Source organism: Phoca vitulina, unplaced genomic scaffold (genome assembly GCF_004348235.1).
Source record: "Phoca vitulina isolate PV1807 unplaced genomic scaffold, GSC_HSeal_1.0 scaffold3, whole genome shotgun sequence".
In the NCBI taxonomy this organism is placed as follows: Eukaryota; Metazoa; Chordata; class Mammalia; order Carnivora; family Phocidae; genus Phoca; species Phoca vitulina.
This window is the reverse complement of record NW_022589706.1, coordinates 78,793,678-78,813,381: the sequence shown is the minus strand read 5'-3', so window position 1 is coordinate 78,813,381 and position 19,704 is coordinate 78,793,678. Positions and strand designations below refer to the sequence as shown.

The 19,704-nt window shown below is 42.9% G+C and overlaps 1 protein-coding gene across 3 annotated transcripts in view; it reads left to right on the top strand.

The window, feature by feature from the left end:
- Positions 1–18,358, top strand: part of MANBA (mannosidase beta) — a 109,714-nt gene extending 91,356 nt beyond the window's left edge. For all 3 annotated transcript variants that reach the window (XM_032400909.1, XM_032400908.1, XM_032400907.1), the window contains 4 exons: positions 8,415–8,559; positions 12,320–12,462; positions 13,342–13,599; positions 15,988–18,358. In XM_032400909.1, the coding sequence (XP_032256800.1) occupies positions 8,415–8,559; positions 12,320–12,462; positions 13,342–13,599; positions 15,988–16,212 (771 nt within the window). In that variant the 3' untranslated portion in view covers positions 16,213–18,358. The remainder of the gene's footprint in view (positions 1–8,414; positions 8,560–12,319; positions 12,463–13,341; positions 13,600–15,987) is intronic.
- The last annotated feature ends 1,346 nt before the right edge of the window (positions 18,359–19,704 follow it).

The window sequence follows — 19,704 nt, the reverse complement described above, 5'->3', positions numbered from 1 at the left end:
CCTTTCACAATTGAGATAAGGGAAATTCTATAACTACTGAGGTGTTTGGTTGAATTTTAACATCAATTTGCAGCACTTAAATAAAGCAGACATCAGAAATTTGGCACATTAAAAGAGGCCTTATTGGAACAATAGAGAAAATCAACAAAGCCAAAAAGTTAGTTCTTTGAAATGATCAACAAAATTGAAAAAACTGTAGCTAGATTGGCCAAGAAAAAAAAAAAGAGAGAAGATTCCAATTACTAAATCAGGAATGAAAGAGGGAGCACTACTGTTGACCTCAAATAAATAAAAAGGGTGATTAGAGAATACTGTAAATAATTGTATGACAGTAAGTCATTTAACCTAGACAAAATGGCAAAAAGACACAAATAATGAAAACTGACTCAAGAAGAAATAGAAAATCTAAGTAGATCTATCACAACTAAAGAGATTGAGTTAGTAATCAAAGAATTGTCCTCTACAAAGATGGCTTCACTAGTGAATTCTAAACAATATTGAAAGAAGAATTAGCACTATCTTTCACAAATTTGTCCCCCCAAAAAAGGAGAGGGGGAAAACACTTCCTAACTCATTCTGTGAAATCATTTTTATTCTGATACTAAAACCAGACAGAGACATATAAGAAAAGCAAACCAGAGACTAATATCTTCTATGAATATAGAAAGAAAGAAATCTTCAACAAAATACTAACAATCCAAATCCAGCAGCATATAAAAAGGTTTATAAACTATAATCAAGTGGGATTTATCCCAGGATGTAAGATTGGTTCAACCTATGAAAGTCAATCAATGTAATACACCGTATTAATAGAATAAAGGAAAAATAACTACACGATCATTTCAATAGATGAAGAAAAAAATTTCAACAAGCCAGGACAAGGAGGGACTTCCTCAACCTGATAAGAGCACCTATGAAGAACCTAAACCTAATATCATGTTAAATAGTGAAAAAAAACCAGAACATTTTCTCCCTAAGATCAGGAACAAGACAAGGATGCCTGCTCTTGCCACTTCTAGTCAACACTGTGCTGGAGATTCTAGTCAAAACAGTTAGGCAAGGAAATAAAATAAAAGGCATCCAAATTGGAAAGGAAGAAGTAACACTATCTCTGTCTGCAGATGACATGATCTTATATATAGAAAAGCTTTAAAAATCCACCTAAAAAACCTATGAGAGCTAGTAAGTTAATTATTATAATGACTATATATAATTATATAGTTATATATATATTTTATATATATATATATATTAGAATATATAATTCTATATATAGAGAATGGATAAACAAAATGTGTTCCACTTACATGAAATGTCCAGAATAGGCAAATCCATAGAGACAGAAAGTCCATGAGTGGTTTCCAGATGCAGAGGAGAAGGGAGAATGAGGAGCTGCTGTTAACCAGGACAGTACAGTGTTTCCTTTTGGGGTGACAACATTCTGGAATTAGGTAGTGGAGAGAGTACACAACCTGTGATAATACTAAAAGCCAACAAATTGGGAGCTATAAGGGTGAATTGTATGGTATGAATTATATCAGTTGAAACATGGCTTTATTGGAAATTCTTATTGTCAGGATAATTTTAAGTAAATGAAGAATATAAATTACATTCTGTCAGGAGAGCTTAGTCACATGGCTTACCCCTAGTTCCAACGGTAAGGGATGTGATTCTGGAGGATGGAGCCCACCTATAACTCTGTGACTCTGGAGGACAGGGGAAATGGGTTTTTGTAAACAGCTAGCAATCTCCATCACAGTGGCAAAGCTGGAACCTAGGTCTTGTATCCTGGTCCAATTTCTTTTTACCCTACCATCTGTTTCTCCAAGGAGACTGATTTCATAAGTGTAATCAAGCAAGCTGCTGAAAATAGACTTTTTTGAAACTAAAATAAGATTTGTCTGCTAACAGTGGGACTGAGTAGCCTAGGAAATGACTAAGCATTTATCCTTCTTATATGTAAAGATTGTCCTCTTTAGGGAAGGATGCATGAGTGTATAAATACAGGTATAATTTTTAAAGGGAAAGAGGCAGTTCCAGACATTTTCCAGGGAAGTGGGATTGTACAACAACCCTTTAGGGAGGATAGTGGGCAGTGGCCTTCTGCACTTTTATGAACAAAGGTGTCATTCATTAGCCCTTGCTGGCACCTACTGGTTCGGGTAAACCCAGATCCATGATATTGGCACGCGGCACCATCTGTCTGTGGAGTGTACTGCACTATGCTAGAGACCAGAGCACTCAAGAGTCTTGATTATCCTCCTTCACACTAAGTTCAGCTATGATAGGCCACTAGTTAGGGCTTGCCTAGTGTCCTTTTCCTTTCATTGCTAGCAAGGGGTAGGAATTCTGCATGTATGTAAAAAAAAATTTTAAGTTTAAAAATTCTAAAAGATTATTAACATTTATCTATTAAACCAGAAAAGATAAATTACAGCGAGATTGTTAGAACAGATATACAAAAATCAAGATATCTTGCAAGTAGTTCTGAAAATTGAAATAGAGATTGAAAACTCAAATGTTTCTGGGGGCTAGGAAGGTAATTTAAATGGATAGGAGTATGATTATTGGGAATTGTGACAAAATGGAACATATAGGCCAGGACTTAAGACATTAAACAATATCCAAACAAGAAACAAAAAAAAGACCACCAACCTCAAAAAAACCAAAAAACACCCACCTCTGTGGGCCAGTTAAAATCTGTGTGGGGCATCCCAATCAAAATACCAATGGCATTTTTCAAAGTGCTTGAACAAACAATCCTAAAATCTGTATGGAATCAGAAAAGACCCCGAATCGCCAAGGAAATGTTGAAAAAGAAAAACAAAGCTGGGGGCATCACGTTACCTGATTTCAAGCTATATTACAAAGCTGTGATCACCAAGACAGCATGGTCCTGGCACAAAAACATACACACAGACCAATGGAACAGAATAGAGAGCCCCGATATGGACCCTCAACTCTATGGTCAAATAATCTTCGACAAAGCAGGAAAAAATATGCAATGGAAAAAAGACAGTCTCTTCAATAAATGATGCTGGGAAAATTGGACAGCTATATACAGAAGAATGAAACTCGACCATTCTCTTATACCATACACAAAAATAAACTCAAAATGGATGAAAGACCTCAATATGAGACAGGAATCCATCAAAATCCTAGAGGAGAACATAGGCAGTAACCTCTTCGACATCGGCCACAGCAACTTCTTTCGAGACACGTCTCCAAAGGCAAAGGAAACAAAAGCGAAAATGAACTTTTGGGACTTCATCAAGATAAAAAACTTCTGCACAGCAAAGGAAACAGTCAACAAAACAGAGAGGCAACCCACAGAATGGGAGAAGATATTTGCAAATTACATTACAGACAAAGGGCTGGTATCCAAGATCTATAGAGAACTTCTCAAACTCAATACCCACTAAAGAAATAATCAAGTCAAAAAATGGGCAGAAGACATGAACAGACACTTCTCTGAAGAAGACATACAAATGGCTAACAGACACATGAAAAAATGTTCATCATCATTAGCCATCAGGGAAATTCAAATCAAAACCACATCGAGATATCCCCTTACACCAGTTAGAATGGCAAAAATTGACAGGGCAAGAAACAACAAATGTTGGAGAGGTTGTGGAGAAAGGGGAACCCTCTTACACTGTTGGTGGGAATGAAAGTTGGTACAGCCACTTTGGAAAACAATGTGGAGGTTCCTCAAAAAATTAAAAATAGAGCTACCCTATGACCCAGCAATTGCACTACTGGGTATTTACCCAAAGACATAGATGTAGTGAAAAGAAGGGCCATATGCTCCCCAGTGCTCAACTGTGGAAAGAGCCGAGATGCCCTTCAACAGATGAATGGATAAAGAAGATGTGGTCCATATATACAATGGAATATTACTCAGCCATCAGAAAGGATGGATACCCGACTTTTGCATCAACATGGATGGGACTGGAGGAGATTATGCTAAGTGAAGTAAGTCAAGCAGAGAAAATCAATTATCATATGGTTTCACTTATTTGTGGAACATAAGGAATAGCATGGAGGACATTAGGAGAAGGAAGGGAAAAATGAAGAGGGGGAATTGGAGGGGGAGACGAACCATGAGAAACTGTGGACTCCGAGAAACAAACTGAGGGTTTTATAGGGGAGGGGGGTGGGGGGATGGGTGAGCCCGGTGATGGGTATTAAGGAGGGCACGTATTGCATGGAGCACTGGGTATTATATGCAAACAATGAATCATGGAACACTACATCAAAAACTAATGATGTACTGTATGGTGACTAACATAACATAATAAAAAAAAGTCTTTGTGGGGCAAAGTTCAGTCTGGAGGCCACCGGTTTATAGCAGACTCTTTTTTTTTTTTTTTTTAAAGATTTTATTTATTTATTTGACAGAGACAGAGATAGCGAGAGCAGGAACACAAGCAGGGGGAGTGGGAGAGAGAGAAACAGGCTTCCTGCCGGGCAGGGAGCCTGATGTGGGACTCGATCCCAGGACCCTGGGATCATGACCTGAGCCGAAGGCAGACGCTTAACGACTGAGCCGCCCAGGCGCCCCTATAGCAGCCTCTTGACTGGAACCTAATATAGCAATATGCAGCAAGGAGTTTAACATTTTTCATCTATTATTACCAAAAGAAGCAACACAAGGACATAAAATGTTCTTAGCTCTTGCGTTGAAAGAAAAAACTGGAAATCATTCAAATGCCTAATAATTGGAGAATGATGAATCACACTGTGGTATAACTGTATGACCATTTAAAGCACAGAGATGCTAGCAAGTTCCAGGGCATGGAAATATACATATGTGAAAACTAAGTGAGAATAGAACACTAAATGTATATGCTACAATATGTGTTCACAAAGATTGGAAAAGAATTTGGAGCAATGTAAATAATTCGATGCTCATGAGATCTTTTTTTTTTTTCCTGAAAAGAAACTTACATGAAGAAAAAGAAAATGCAGGTCACCTCTACCAAGGCCATCAGTAAAATATCTAGTTGTCCTCTGGATTAGATCCAGCTAAGCACAAGCATGACTATTTAATACGTTATGGCTTTGTCCTAGAAGTTTTCATTTTTGCCTGAAAGAGATAACTTAATTTCCTACTGTGGTATACATTGATATTTTGTTCCCTCAGAATTCTGTTTTTACTTTTTTCCTATTTACCCTACTTTATAAATGTGGATCCAAGGAAAGTGATTCCAGTCCCAAGCTTCATGAATGACACCCCTCCTTCCATACCACTCATGAGTTGACACTGAACCAAGTCTCTGGGGTAATAACAGAATGTTGCAGGTTCTTTGGCTTCTTTGGTATATCAGGAATTGCCCAGACTTCGGGGGTACTTCAGGTACTGGGAGTTCCAGAATTGTGGGCTGGCACCAAAAGTGGATTGTCCATGGTGGTTGCCATTCGATGCCCGTGCTTGGCTGGACCAGCAGTTTCTAGAATATCTGGTGACTAGAACCCCTCTCCTCCTATTGTTACTCACCAGTCTGATGAGGACTTCCTCAGCTTCTCCTCTCATGATCACTCCACACACAGTCTATAAAGCAATGGCTGTTTTTCAGGACTCTCTGGATGAGAACTGAGATTTCCTCTTGTTCGGGGTCTTGGGTGTGGGTCCTGAGGAGGCAGAGACTGCGGCTGGCTCGATTTTGTGCACATAGGCCAAATTTAGGTTGGTCGGTGGGGCTATTATATGGAGGCTCAGGGTGATATAAATGAGTTCAGAGATCAAATCTTTTTAACAACTATAAAGGTTACTTTCCGTGCTGATGTAAGGTAAAGATCTCTAGTGGGCATGGATGATGCTGCCCTAGAATCTGTTTCTACTGAGATTTCTACTTTTGGGCTGCTTCATCTTCACTGAATTTTCTAGAAGTTGCTCCACAGCACTGATTTTGTACCATAACTCAACATACATGAATGCTTACAAAGGGACTTAATTTCTCTGTGCCTACGTATCCAGGCCTAGAAGTAGGTAAATCTCTCTCTCTCTCTCTTTTTTTCTTTTTTAGTTCAGACAAGATTGGTATTTTTACAAGGAACTTGGCTGGAAATTTCTGAGTATAATTGCAGATTGGCTTGACTGACAGATCAAATTTCATAGGTCTGTTTTTCTATTTCATTCCCTCTGACTTAGTGTTGGGACTAAATACATGCAGATTGTATCCTGTGGTCATTTTCAGTTGGCACAATTTCCACTCCGTCTGTGAGATTCTTTCTTTAGAGTGTATTCACTGCTCTCATTGCTGTGGTCCCAGTGGTCTGGTTCCTGAATGAGGACATTTCTTTATCTGCTCACAGCTGATATCATCTCTTGCTGGGATGGTTTTCATAGCTTTCTGAATGGTCGCCCTAAGCCCACTGTAGGCACCTCCCCCACCCCGGTGCCTCCATTTCTTCTTTTGGTCAGCAGTATCTTCTTTTGGAATGCAAATCTGGTCCCTTCACCCATTGAGCTTAAAAGCTTTCTGTGACTTCCAGTAGCCTCTAGGACACACACCAAAACCTTCCCAGGTCTGGTCCCTGCATCTCACTGGCCTCCCTTCCATTGTTCCTGGCTCTCTGTGCCTTTTAGTTCTTCGCCTGTGAATTCTCTGCTCAACACACATGTCCTCTCCGGCTGCCAGGTTCTGCCCTCTCTCCTTGTCTCTTTCCTCTTCTTTGAGACTAATCATCATTCCTCGGCTAGGCCTATTTCCCCTACTATCTACACTCGTAACATTGCTCACTCCTCCTTCTTAGCACTTACTACTGTTTAAAGTTTACATTTATTTGCGTGACTCTTTGATTAAGTCCTGTGTTCTACACAAGCCAATAAGCTCCATGAGGGTGGGCTCCTGTATTTTTTTGCTGGGAGAGAGGTGGACCATTACCAGCATGTAACACATACTGTAGGTGCTTACTAAATCTTTATTGAATGACCATGATTTCTTCTTGCTTCATCCTTCTGGAATTTTGTGGCCCCACCTCATATAAGTCATACCTTCACCTATGATTATCTCACTAGCCAGCCTAACCCTATTTAAAGGTTCTACCTTTATCTGAGCTCTTCCAGCTTTTAGGAAAGCATCTGGGCTTAGTCTTCAAGAGACCTTATCTGCATCCTTCTTTTCCTTCCTCTGTTACAATCCAGGCCCCACTCTAATGAGGAGTCCTTGCAGCTCTGACCGTCTCTGCAGGTTCTCCTTGGTGACCTCTCCAAATGAGCCTAAGAACCTCTCACTCATGAGCCTCTCCTACTACAACTCTAAGTTAAAAGCATGAGATAACAGGGGTGCCTGGGTGGTGCAGCTGGTTGGGCCTCCCACTCTTGGTTTCAGCTCAGGTCATGATCTCAGGGTGGTGGAATCGAGCCCTGCATCGGGCTCTGTGCTCAGTGAGGAGTCTGCTTAGGACTCCTCTCTCTCTCCCCCTCTTCTTCTCCCCCTGGCTTGTGCTCTCTAAAATAAAATAAATAAAATCTTTTTAAAAAGTACGTGATAACAGCAGCAATGAAAGAGTGATTTTTCAATGATGTTGCCAATAATTAAGAGTCCTGCATAAAGTTCTTTAATGCCTCTTCAATAGGAACTAAATTCACTTGTCTCATTGCTGCAATTTACCATCTGTTCTGCTATAATGAAGGAATTACATCCATAAGAAATTTTTCATTATCAGAAGTCATGATATAAGAACAGTTGCTTGAGTAGAAAAAAGGGGTTGGGGAGGGCACCTGGGTGTCTCAGATAGTTAAGCATCTGCCTTCAGCTCAGGTTGTAATCCTGGGGTTCTGGGATGGAGCCCCATGTCTGGCTCCCAGCTCAGCAGGGGATCTGCTTCTCCCTCTGCCTCTGCCTCTCTCCCCTGCTCATGCTCTCTCTCTCTGTCTCTCTCTCTCAAATGAATAAATAAAATCTTGAAAAAAGAAAAAAGAGAAAAGGGGTTAGGGATTGGACAGTGTAAGACTCATAATAATGTTATTTTTCCTGTAGAATTTTTTTCTAATACAACTTTTTTCTTCAGTAGCTATGAATATATTTGTAAAACCCATCACCACAAAAAAATTTAGTGTTTGACTACATATACCATTTACTCTGGAATAATAGTCTGCTTTCCATCATCGCCTACACTATCATTAGCAAGGAACCTTTCATACCATCCTATTTCCTCGATCACCCATTGTTACAATAAAGGAAACACTAAGACTCCCAAATAAATCAGCTGTTATAGACAACCCTTCTGTCACACTGAGGGGCTAGTTACAGATCTAGTATAATAATGGTAGACATAATGCTAATCAGATTCCCTAATTTATCCAACCTAATTTTAAAAAACACCCTCAAGCCTGCAATTTTCTCAGATCTACACACTTACGTCAAACAATAACACGTGTGCTTCGATGTTGTCCCCCGAATCAGGTGATGCAGGCCCAGTGTGTCAAAATAGAGACTGAATTCTACCGCCGCAGTCGCAGCGAGATAGTGGATGCGCAAGGCTACACCATGGGAGCACTTTATTGGCAGCTGAATGACATCTGGCAGGCTCCTTCCTGGGCTTCTCTAGGTAAGTGTTGCAGCATTCTTTGTGTCTGTGAGAGAAAGCAACTCCGGTGCGGAGACGCACTGAGAAAGCACGGAGCCTGAGGGGTCAGACTAATCGGGGTAGACCCCAGCGCAGTGGAGGGGTTCCTCCTGCAGCCCGTGAACTGCGGCCGCCCCGCCCACCTTCCTGGTCACTCCGGGAGCCTTCGCGGCAGCCTTGTTCGAGTTCGGGGCTGTGCAGAGTCACAAAAGCCGGCTAATGAAGGGGGTAGATTCATGCATGAAGGTCTCAGCCGTGTGTCTTACAATGATTGCTTAAAATTTTGAATTTAATTAGGAGGAATTTCCAGGCAAAAGAAGCATTTATGTAAGCTTCTTCCTCGGAAGAATTCAGCCAAGTGGAAGGCTGGCCCAGCTGAATGTTAAAATGTCCTTTTCCCGGATTCCCCTCTAGGTCCATAAGGTCATCTTTATTTTTGCCCTATTTATCTGTTGGGGGGAAACGTGGTGGAGTCAGAAATCCACGTAGGAGGGGTTAGCAGTTGCACCAGTTCCGTTGGCAACAGGGAGATGACTGGCATGGTGCCTGCAGTTTGAATTATTCTATTTTGATATATTTTTAAAAATCAAGGAGTAATAATGAATCTTTGGTGTTCACTAATGGTGGTTTGAAAAGAAATTCAGTTAATAATGTACACAAGAATTTGGGGCCAAAACTGAGGCAAGGCCATACAATAAAAAGCCCCTTTGCTGGGTGAGGCTCTTAAACTAGCTGTGAATGCAAATCCAAAGGAGTCCATTCCCCGCGTGCTTTGATTAGTGTGCCGAGTCACCTCTGACCAAACTGTTTATCAACACCAACCAGATAAAGAGTATTGGATGAGAATCAGGGGTAGCCTGGGGAGAGTTGCCTTTCTGGGAAGCTTAAAACTGGACAAAGAGATACTGTTCAGGGACACTTGGACCCTGACCCTGCCTTCTTGTACGTGGATGAGGTCGTGGACTCCTGAAGCAGAGTTTGGTTCGAGAATGGGGAGAGCCCAGTCTTTGTTAATCTTCCCTTAAATGACTGTATTGCAAATTATTTTAATGAGTTCTTTAGAAAGGGTGAGTAAACCCAGGAACCAGGAGTATGATGGCAGAGCAAGAATTTGTTTTCTAAAGTCTCGCAGGACAGTGCCTCCATGGAGAGGATCACCGTCTTCTTGTACCTGGTACAGAAAACAGGTGCCAGGGAGGAGTTGTGACAAGGTATGCCATGTCTGCTCCTGGTCTGGACAGCCTCACAGCGTCTGTTTAACTCTGTGTCATTGGTTTAATGAATCTGCTGCTTATAGTGTGTGCCGGTGAGGGTGGGGGAAGGCATGTGTCAGCTCGTATCTGAAATGGTGATCCTTTAAAGGGATCATAGCCGCTTGGAATCTATAGATTCTTACACATTTCCTTTTAAAAAATTAGTCTCATTTTTAGTTATAATTTTGCAAATACAGAAATCCACCTGGGCATTTTATTTTGCTTGGCTCATAAGCTTGGACAGGCACAGAGCTAACGGAAAGGCCAGAAATCCCACAGCATTTTTAGCTGGCTATGCAGGATATTATATTGGTAGCTATATTGTCACTGATGAGTAACTAGTGTGTGTCCCAGTGAGACCTTGTGCTTCAATTGCTGTCCTCCTGTGTTCTGTGTGTGGCCATGAAGCTGGAACCATGCATATGAAGTCTCTTCTGTAATGGATACCACACGAGAGTCTGTAAGTTACCTCAGGTCTGAGCCACCTTCCACTTACGAGAAAACTTTCCAAATACAGTTGATGTTTGAACAACATGAGGTTGAACCGTGCAGGTCCATGAAGATGCAGATTTTTTGGGTAAAGACAGTACAGTACTGTAAATGTATTTTGTCTTCCTTCTGACTTTCTTAATAACATTTGCTTTTCTTTAGCTTGCTTTATTGTAAGGATACAGTATATAATACATATAACATATAAAATCTGTGTCAGTTGACCACTTATGTTATCAGTAAGGCTTGGTCAACAGTAAGCTATTAGTTAAGTTCTGAGGGAGTCAGCAGTTACCTGTGGATTTTTGACTGCACAGGGGTTGGTGCCCCGAACCCCATGTTGTTCAAGGTCAACTTTGTAACTTCGAGTTCATTTTATAGATCTAATATGAAAGGCCTCTCCACCCCTCCCTGCTTGTTGTTTTTAAGGGGAAATATTAGGAGTTGCAGTTGAAGCACTGAGAGTTGAAATTTTGGAAAGCCAGAAGAAATTGGTTCTCTCTGAACTTCAAACCACATTTCTCCATCTCAGCAGCTTGCACTGTGAATTCTGGACATGATCCTCCCCCACACACACACTCCCTCGCCCCTCCTCCACCCTTTCCCCCTCCCCACCATCTCTCTGGAAGTTGTTCATTGGTGCAGTGCTCTGTGGGAAAGAGCTTTTTGGAATAGAGGCATGGTGACACGTTTTTTAGTTTGGGGGTTTAGCATCCTGGACATGCCAACAGGGCACAGAATTCATAGGTTCTCAAAAGCTTCTTTTTTTTTTTTTTTTTAAAGATTTTATTTATTTATCTGAGAGAGAGAATGGGAGACAGAGAGCGTGAGAGGGGGAGGATCAGAGGGAGAAGCAGACTCCCCGCTGAGCAGGGAGCCCGATGTGGGACTCGATCCCGGGACTCTAGGATCATGACCTGAGCTGAAGGCAGTTGCTTAACCAACTGAGCCACCCAGGCGCCCCGGTTCTCAAAAGCTTCTAATTGTATCAGGGCAACTGTCATTAACTGTCATCTGTTTGGATGTTCTCCTCGAGTCTGCACTTGCCAGTGGCATTTGTGATAATGGTTGTTTTATTTCACTCAGAGGCTTTTGTACTTATGGGAAAAGGAAGGAGACTTTGAGTTCTAAATAACTCTTTCTGTCACTTTTTTAATTGTTTTTTTCCCAAGTGTTCTGTTTATATATTTTTTTAGGTGTACCATACAGTGATTTGACATTTCTGTACATTTTGAAATGCTCACCGTGATAACTGTAGTTACCATCTGTCACCATACGAAGTTACTACAATGTTATTGACTATGTTCCCTATAACTCTTATTTTTTTAAAATTTTAGAAGATTTTATTTATTTGAGAGAGACAGTGTGCGTGAACGGGAGGAGGGGCAGAGAGAAAAAGAAGGAGAGAATCTCCAGCAGATTCTGTGCTGAGCTGCTGAGCATGGAGACGCGGGGCTCAATCTCATGCCCCGGAGATCATGACCTGGGCTGAAATCAAGAGTCAGTTGCTTAATCGATTGAGCCGCCCAGGCGCCCCTCCCTTTAACATTTATAAATGAATATTTATAATGTTTTATACAAGTGTAATATTTTCTTACAGTTGCTAATACATTTAATATTTTTACTTCCATGCTACCGATTTCCTTCTTCATGTGTATGTAGTAAAAAGGAATACTGGAAGCAGAATTATGTATGAGAAAGTGCTGCCTAGGAGTCGGGTCTGGGCTCAGAGTACTGCCTGTGGCATGTTTGATGTACGGTCTGAGCCTCCCTTTCCTCATTGTAAAGTGGATGTGAATGCTTGCCTCACCCAGATGTGAGGATGCCGTGAGGTAAAGACTGGAATGCCCCGAGGCCTCAGTGCACGTGGGTTCATGCCCCTGTTGAAGCTCCCTGCTATGTTCAGTCCCTAGAATCATGACAAGTCAGCATAGCTGGACCATGGGGGAGATGACCCTGACTGCTTGACCCTGCCCATCTCTTAACTTGCCTATTTTTAGAGTATGGAGGAAAGTGGAAAATGCTTCATTACTTTGCTCGGCATTTCTTCGCTCCACTGTTGCCAGTGGGTTTTGAGGATCAAGACGTGTTTTTCATCTATGGTGTGTCAGACCTTCGCTCTGACTGCAAGGCAAAGCTCACTGTAAGTTGCTTGGAGTTTTTTTCTGAGACAGAATGAGAGTTTTTGGTCATCTCTTTAGTTATTGGTTGTATTTCTTCTGGGAAAAAGAAAAGAGAAATTAATTTGTATTGAAATGTTTCTAAGTGCCTGTCGCAGAAAATGGGCTGTCCTTGGACTCAGAATACCTGTACCTTCAGGGTAAAACTCTGCCATTTATCCCGTGACCTTAAGCCTTAATGCCTTGGTGATTCAGTTTCCTCATCTGTGACTATCATACCTTCACTTGTCAGCCTGTCTTGAAGGATTTCAATGGGCAGTGAATAAAATAAACAATAAAATAATTAGACGAAAGCAAATTATAAACTGTAAAGTGCCACTATGATATAAGGTTATATAATCACAAGAAGCTGGAAATAGCCTAAACTTGACAGAAAGAAATCCTTAAAAGTGGTTTGTTAAAGTGAAAATCTGTAAAAGAATTCCGTATGTATATGGAAAAATACACCTGTATTTAAAACAATGCGAGGCAAAACGGGAGGAACTCAGAGTCTCAGGTGGTTGCAGTTTGGAGGACACTGCAAATAGGTCACAGTTACAGAATAATGACAGTGCACCAGGTCCTGTGTCTTCCATAGATTACTTTATTTAACTCTCACAACAGCCAGTGAAGTTAGTGCTGTTCTTATTCTCATTTTACGTGTGAAGAAACAGAGCCTTTGAGGAGTTGAGTAACTTGCTTTGTTCCAGGCTCTGGTACTCAGTGGGGCTGCAGTTAAGCCCAGGGTCCATAGGCTCTTAACTAGTTCTGCTATTCTGACTTCCATCTATTATTCTCTAAAAAAAAAAAAAAAAGATAGTAACCAAGAATGTTTGTTTTTGCTCTGTCTTGTTTCTCCCCAGGTGAGAGTCCATACGTGGCGTTCCCTGGAGCCATTGTGCTCCTCTGAGACGGAGCATTTTGTCCTGAAAGCAGGGGAGGCCGTTCTCCTCTATAAGGAGTCGGTGCCTGTATTGTTGGAGAATTGTGGGAATTGTACACGGCAAAGCTGTGTGGTTTCCTTTTACCTTTCAGCTGACAGCCAACTTGTGAGCCCAACCAACTATCACTTCCTGTCTTCACTGAGTGAGAGCGTGGGGCTCCACAAGGCTCACATCACCGTAAGTACCGGTGGCCTGGGGTCCCCGTGGCCTTGCAGAGGTGCCCTGCTTCTGGGGCAAGCACATGGCATCCTGCATTTTGCAGAATTTCTCCTTGGTACTGAGTTTACCCGGGACCTGGGGAATGGTAGTCTCTTCCCACTGGAAGCAAAGACCAAATGACTGCTTTTCTAATTCAGTGTCTGTCAGAGTTTCGGGTTCCTGCCACCCCCACCACCCCTTGGCCCCTAGTGGGCTGGACCGGGGCAGGAAGAGGCAGCAGGACTTGTCACCGTATTCCAGGCTCTGTCCCCGGCCTTTCCTGCTTCACCCCTGAAGTGTCATGCGCCGCCCTGACAAGCCAGCAGACCTGTGTAAAGGGGGGGACCAGGCAGCCCCAGCAGAAACACTCTGACTTTGAGGGTTTAAGGACAATCGATGAATTTTTAAAAATTTCCCTCTGTTCTCTTTGGTTTATTGCTTCAAAGTAGCTTAATCACCAAATCTATAATTGCCAAGAAGCAAATGGGATGACCAGGATGTGTTGTTATAAAAATTGTGCAGCTGGAGAACGTGGAGTCTGTCTAGTTGATTGAAAACCTTTCCTACCCTTTCCCCGACACACGGACACACGGTGATTGAATGTATTCTCTAGAAAGTTTTACTCTGTTTAGTGAAGGTTAAATTTGTTTCAGACCTGTACTTCACTGAGAATGCTTAAGTGACAGGGTTTATTTGCATTTACTTAGAAATAATCGTATTAAAACTCAGTCCTTGAAATGAAAACATATCTTTCTTTCTAATTAATAGTGAAATGTTCACATGATGACATGTAAGTCATCTGGGGCAGCCGGGGTAGAGCAGCCTGAAGGGAATGCCATACATTTACACAGCTTCTTTCCAGACAAACAACAACAATAACGGCAACAAAACCGAAACACTGTAGCAGACAAATTCGCAGTCTCTAGACTTAGAGTTTTGAAATCTTTTTCTCTTTCCTAAACCAGGCCTTCATTACCTTGGGACAAGTGGGTGTGGGAGAGAAGTGGGACTTGTTCCTTTGTCCTACCGCATTTGGACTTCAGTGAGACTTGCCCTTCCTAAAGGGATATAATAGTAGTAGTAACAGTTAACATTTACGGCAGGCTTAACACGGGCCGGGCACGCGGGTGCGCTGTCCCCAGTAGGATGCCGGGAAGTTGTTGTCCATACCTCCCGGAAGCCAGGCTACGAGCTTGACCCTGGGCTCTGCAGTCACATATAGAGATGAGACTTCAGATCGGAAGCAGGCAATACGAGGGAGCCGGCACCAGTGTCCCTTCTGGCTTTGGCCTTGGAGCAACAGTAGCTGAGGCGTCCCTGGCAGCCTTGCAGGCCGGCTGGGGCCAGCCGCGCGGATGGCATGCCTGGGCCTGCCTTAGGGTCTTCACCCAACCGCTGGGCGGCGTGATTTGGGAATTTAACATCCAGCTTGAGACCTGACTCTCCCAAACTCCGAGAGATACCTAATACGCTTTGTTAAGTTTCTTTGCTGTTTCCTCCAAAGTACGTTTTCTTGTTTATAACTCAGAACCCTCCATGATGTGTAAGGCCGAAATTATATAGAGTAAAAACGGCTCCTTGAAATTCTCTATGCCACACATCACGTGCAACGTCAGACCTACGGTGTGGCGTGTCTGCATGTTGAGGGGGTCACGTTTCATGTCAAAGGCACAGCCTTAAATACCAGATCAGTTTCAGCTGCACGCTCGCACTGAGAGAAACTCACAGCCCCCTACCCTCTGGGGCACAGCCCAGCCTAGCCTCACTTTAGCGGGCGCTAATTGGTGAGTGAATGACAGGGCTTAAATTGCACTTTCCTTTGCTGATACTGTGTGGGATCTGCACGTGTTAAAAGTGCTAATAATGTGGCTTTCTGGTACTATGCAGCAGAAGAGAGAAAGCTCTAACGGTAGAGCTTTTGTAAATGCCTGGCAGGCGGCTGCCTAGGTTGCTGGATCTTTCTAGAAGAACAAGTTCCATGGTGGTGCTAGCTCCACATATATCCTGAGAAAGTCATTGAAACTTCCCAGCCCTTATGCCAAAATGTTCCTCTCATCCCCTGAGAAAAACTGTAAAAGATATAAAGCTCTGAGCTTCTTGTGAAATATTCTCCTTAATAATTGGAGACGACGAATTTCTACACTTGGCTGGAGATTACAGTTTGGTAATTTCCCACAGCCTTACATAAATTCCCATGTATTTTCTAGTATCTGACACAGTGCATGGTACGTCAGACTTTGGCAGTAACAGAGCCAAAGCTGGAGGAGATGCGCTCCTTGTTGGCCCCCGTAAATGTGCCGATAGGCATTGTGGATAGAACAGGTAGGTCTCCCCTCGCCGTTCACTTAATTTATCTTTTTCTTTCAGGCCATCATCTCTCAGCAAGGTGACACATTTGCTTTTGATCTGGAAACCTCCACTGTTGCTCCCTTTGTTTGGTTAGATGTAGGAAGCATCCCCGGGAGATTCAGCGACAACGGTTTCCTCATGACTGAAAAGACGCGGACTGTATTATTTTACCCTTGGAAGCCCACCAGCAAGAGCGAATTGGAGCAATCTTTTCGTGTGACTTCCCTGATGGATATTTACTGAGGGAGTGAGTGCAGGGTGTATTTTCAGCGGACCCTGGAATAAAGCCTTTCTAAGGCCCCAGCTGGAGCTGAAGACAGCCAGAGACAAGATCAAGAAGCGAGGAAATGTGTCCACCTGCCGCCACATGTCCGATTCATCCTTCTGTGCAGAGTTTGTATGGTGCGTTCTGCCGGGGAAGGTTGCTTACTCAGGTGACATCCTCCAGCAAGGCTGGGCATCGGTGTCCTTCACCCTGTGCCAGGCCTGTGACTTTAGCCCTCCCCCTCCAGCTCTGGCACCACATGACCCAGTTATGACCCAACCACCTGAGCTGAATGCAGACATCTAACTGACTGAGCCACCCAGGCGTCCCAATAAAAATGATTTAAACCCAAGCTAAAAGAAATACCACTTTGCTGCCAGGGTCAACAAATATAAATCTAATTCACAGCTTTTGAATTGGAAAATGCACCCCCCAGGATGGTGCTTCCATTCACGGAGGCCTCATTATGTGCCAGCACTGGGCCTAGCCCTTAGCTAAACTTTAAATTTATTCTTCAAGGCAAACTTACAAGGGCAGTGTATGTATTCCCCTTTCACTATAAGAAAACTGAGCATAGAAGTGAAGTAACTTATTAAGAGCTAGGAAGGGCAGAACTGTGATACAAATTCTGGTGCATCAATTTCAAAGCCCACCTCACAGGGGTGAGCCCGGTAATGGGTATCAAAGAGAGAAATGTGCTGTATACACGTTATCGCCGTAAGAGAATGGTAACGTTGGAAATGGTCTTCCACAGCTCCTGTGTGGCGCTGTGTTTAGTCATCTCTACCATTTTAATAGATTTTATTTTGCCACACATACTGGGTTAGAGTCTGATGTACTTACTCTTGGCTTTGGATTTCTGAGAAGACTTTTCTGCTAATAGTTATGCAAACATTAACAGATAGAATGGAAAGAGCGGGGTGGGGCCCTTCTGCCGTGCTGGATGCAAAGCACATTCGAGTGTGAGATGAAGAGAGGTCAGTTCACGGGATTCCGTCTTCTCATGTGAGAACCAAGAGGACAATAAAAATGGTAATTTCCTCATTCACATTCACTGTAACTCTTCTTGTTTTTTTTCTTACTTGACTTTTCATTGTGAGAGGTTTTCAAACCATGGGAAGTCACTTGGAAAATAAATAGGAAGATTGTTTTCTCTGTTGGAATGAAAGTGAATTGGAGCACAGGAGAAATAAAGCTGAGTTTCTCACACAGTCCCAAAGTGACAGGGACCCGAGACAGAAAGAATCCTCTTGTCTTAGATATGAAACTTGCTCCCCAACTTGGTAAGATTTAGGGAGAAAAACCAGTAGGCATTATTTGTGCATGAAATTCAAAGCATTTCAAAATCTGCCCAGAATTCTTGTTTTCTAATAGACTTCTCAGAGGGTATCAACCACTTGATGGTTGATAGTGTGCAAGGCCCTAAAAGTCACAGACAAAACCAGGATTAAGACACATCTATGTTCTGACTGCAAAGACTGTTGAGCTTAATTTATTCGTTCATTTACCAAGCATTTAGTGAGGGACAGATGAGGGCCTGAAAGAAAAAGATAAATTAAGTGAACGGCGAGGGGAGACCTACCTGTTCTATCCACAATGCCTGTCGGCACATTTACGGGGGCCAACAAGGAGCGCGTCTCCTCCGGCTTTGGCTCTGTCACTGCCAAAGTCTGACGTTCCATGCACTGTGTCAGATACTAGAAAATACATGGGAATTTATGTAAGGCTGTGGGAAATTACCAAACTGTAATGAGCAGTTACACTGAGCAGCACCAGGCTATGGCCTTCAACAACTGTCAGCCCCACGCCCACCCCCACCCCCAGAGAGGGTCTGGGGGGTTTGTCGGGAAATACAGGATCTAGCTGGTTTCGACAGGAATTGTATATGCTGTTAGTCCTTTTCAGGGTGGGCCTGGGATCCCGAAACAAAAGGCTAAGAAGGGAGGAGGGGAAGTCTGAGGAAGAGAGGAAATGGGTTACTTTATTTTTATTTTATTTAAAGATTTTATTTATTTAGAGGGAGTGAGCAAGCGGGGGAGCGCAGCAGAGATGAGGGAGAGAGAATCTCAAGCAGATTCCCTGTGGAGCACAGAGCCTGATGCGGGGCTGGATCCCATCACCCTGAGATCATGACCCAAGTGACATCAAGAGTCGGACGCCCAATAGGCCGAGCCACCCAGGCGCCCTGAAAAAGTTTGCTTTAAAATCGGTTTTGCTGAAGCTCTAGTGTAGCCATTTTGACTTTTGTTCAACTTTATGCTTTTAAGTGGTTTCGGGGGGAGACAGACAACACGCGAGTAGACAAATAAGGCCATTTCAGCTGGTGACAAGTCCTGTAAGATTAATGTGACAGTGATAGGGGGAGCCATGTTAGTTAAGGCCGTCTTGTTCAACCCTTTAGGAAAGTTGTTTTGAAAGTTTATGATAAAATACCAATGAAGAAAAGCTTTTCAATTGAGAAAAGAGTCTTAAAAGATCTTCACTGTAATTAATACATAAGGAAGGAAAAGCACAAGACCAGGTAGTTAGTGAGGCTGGACTCTGAGCTTGAGATTGTTAAGCTGAGCCTGGGCAACCTGCCAAGACATCTTTGAGCCCTTGAATAGGGGCCAAATCGTGAATGCACTTTGCAAAAGTAAAGGTCCTGCGTCACTCTGTCAGGTTTATCACTACCTCTCCTTCTATCTTCGACATGGGTTACTGAATCCTGCCATGAAAAAAACGTTTGCAACAATAATGCAGCTTAGCCCTTAGGTCGGGTCTCAGCGTTTACACAGGATTTATTGAGCAACAGCCTGTGGCGCATTATGCCATGAGCATAGTACAAAGTACGGCGGATGACAGTAACACCGAAGTGACCTAGAATTCCCAGGAAATGGGCTGTCAGGTTCATGGAAATTTCTGGTTGAGTACTCATACTCATTTCCTGGCTCATCATCCATGTGAGAACAATCCCTTTGTTCTTATTCTGTTTTTTTTTTTTTTTTTTTTAAGATTTTATTTATTTATTTGAGAGAGAGAGAGAGAGCAGGAGCAGAGGGAGAGGGAGAAGCCGATTCCCTGCTGAGCAGGGAGCCCGATGCGGGGCTTGATCCCAGGACCCTGGGATCATGACCTGAGCCGAAGGCAGACGCTTAACTGACTGAGCCACCCAGGCGCCCCCTTATTCTGTTATTGTTACTTACTTAGGCTTTTGTAAAATTTACTGGATCCTGAGAGACAATTCACATATTCCCAATAGTTGGGGCAGACATTATGGGCCAGCCACCCGACAGCCATATCCACCTCTCCTCTGCTAATAGAGGTGACTTTGTGTCCAGCCCCAGGGACTGAATTGTAATTTGTTACACTAATTCTGTTCTTTGCCAAATATTGGTCTAGGGTGAGGCATGTGACCCACTTCTGGGGAATGAAATACAAGTTGACACTTAATATGGGGTTTGGGGTGGGAAGGTTTTTCCTGCCTGACA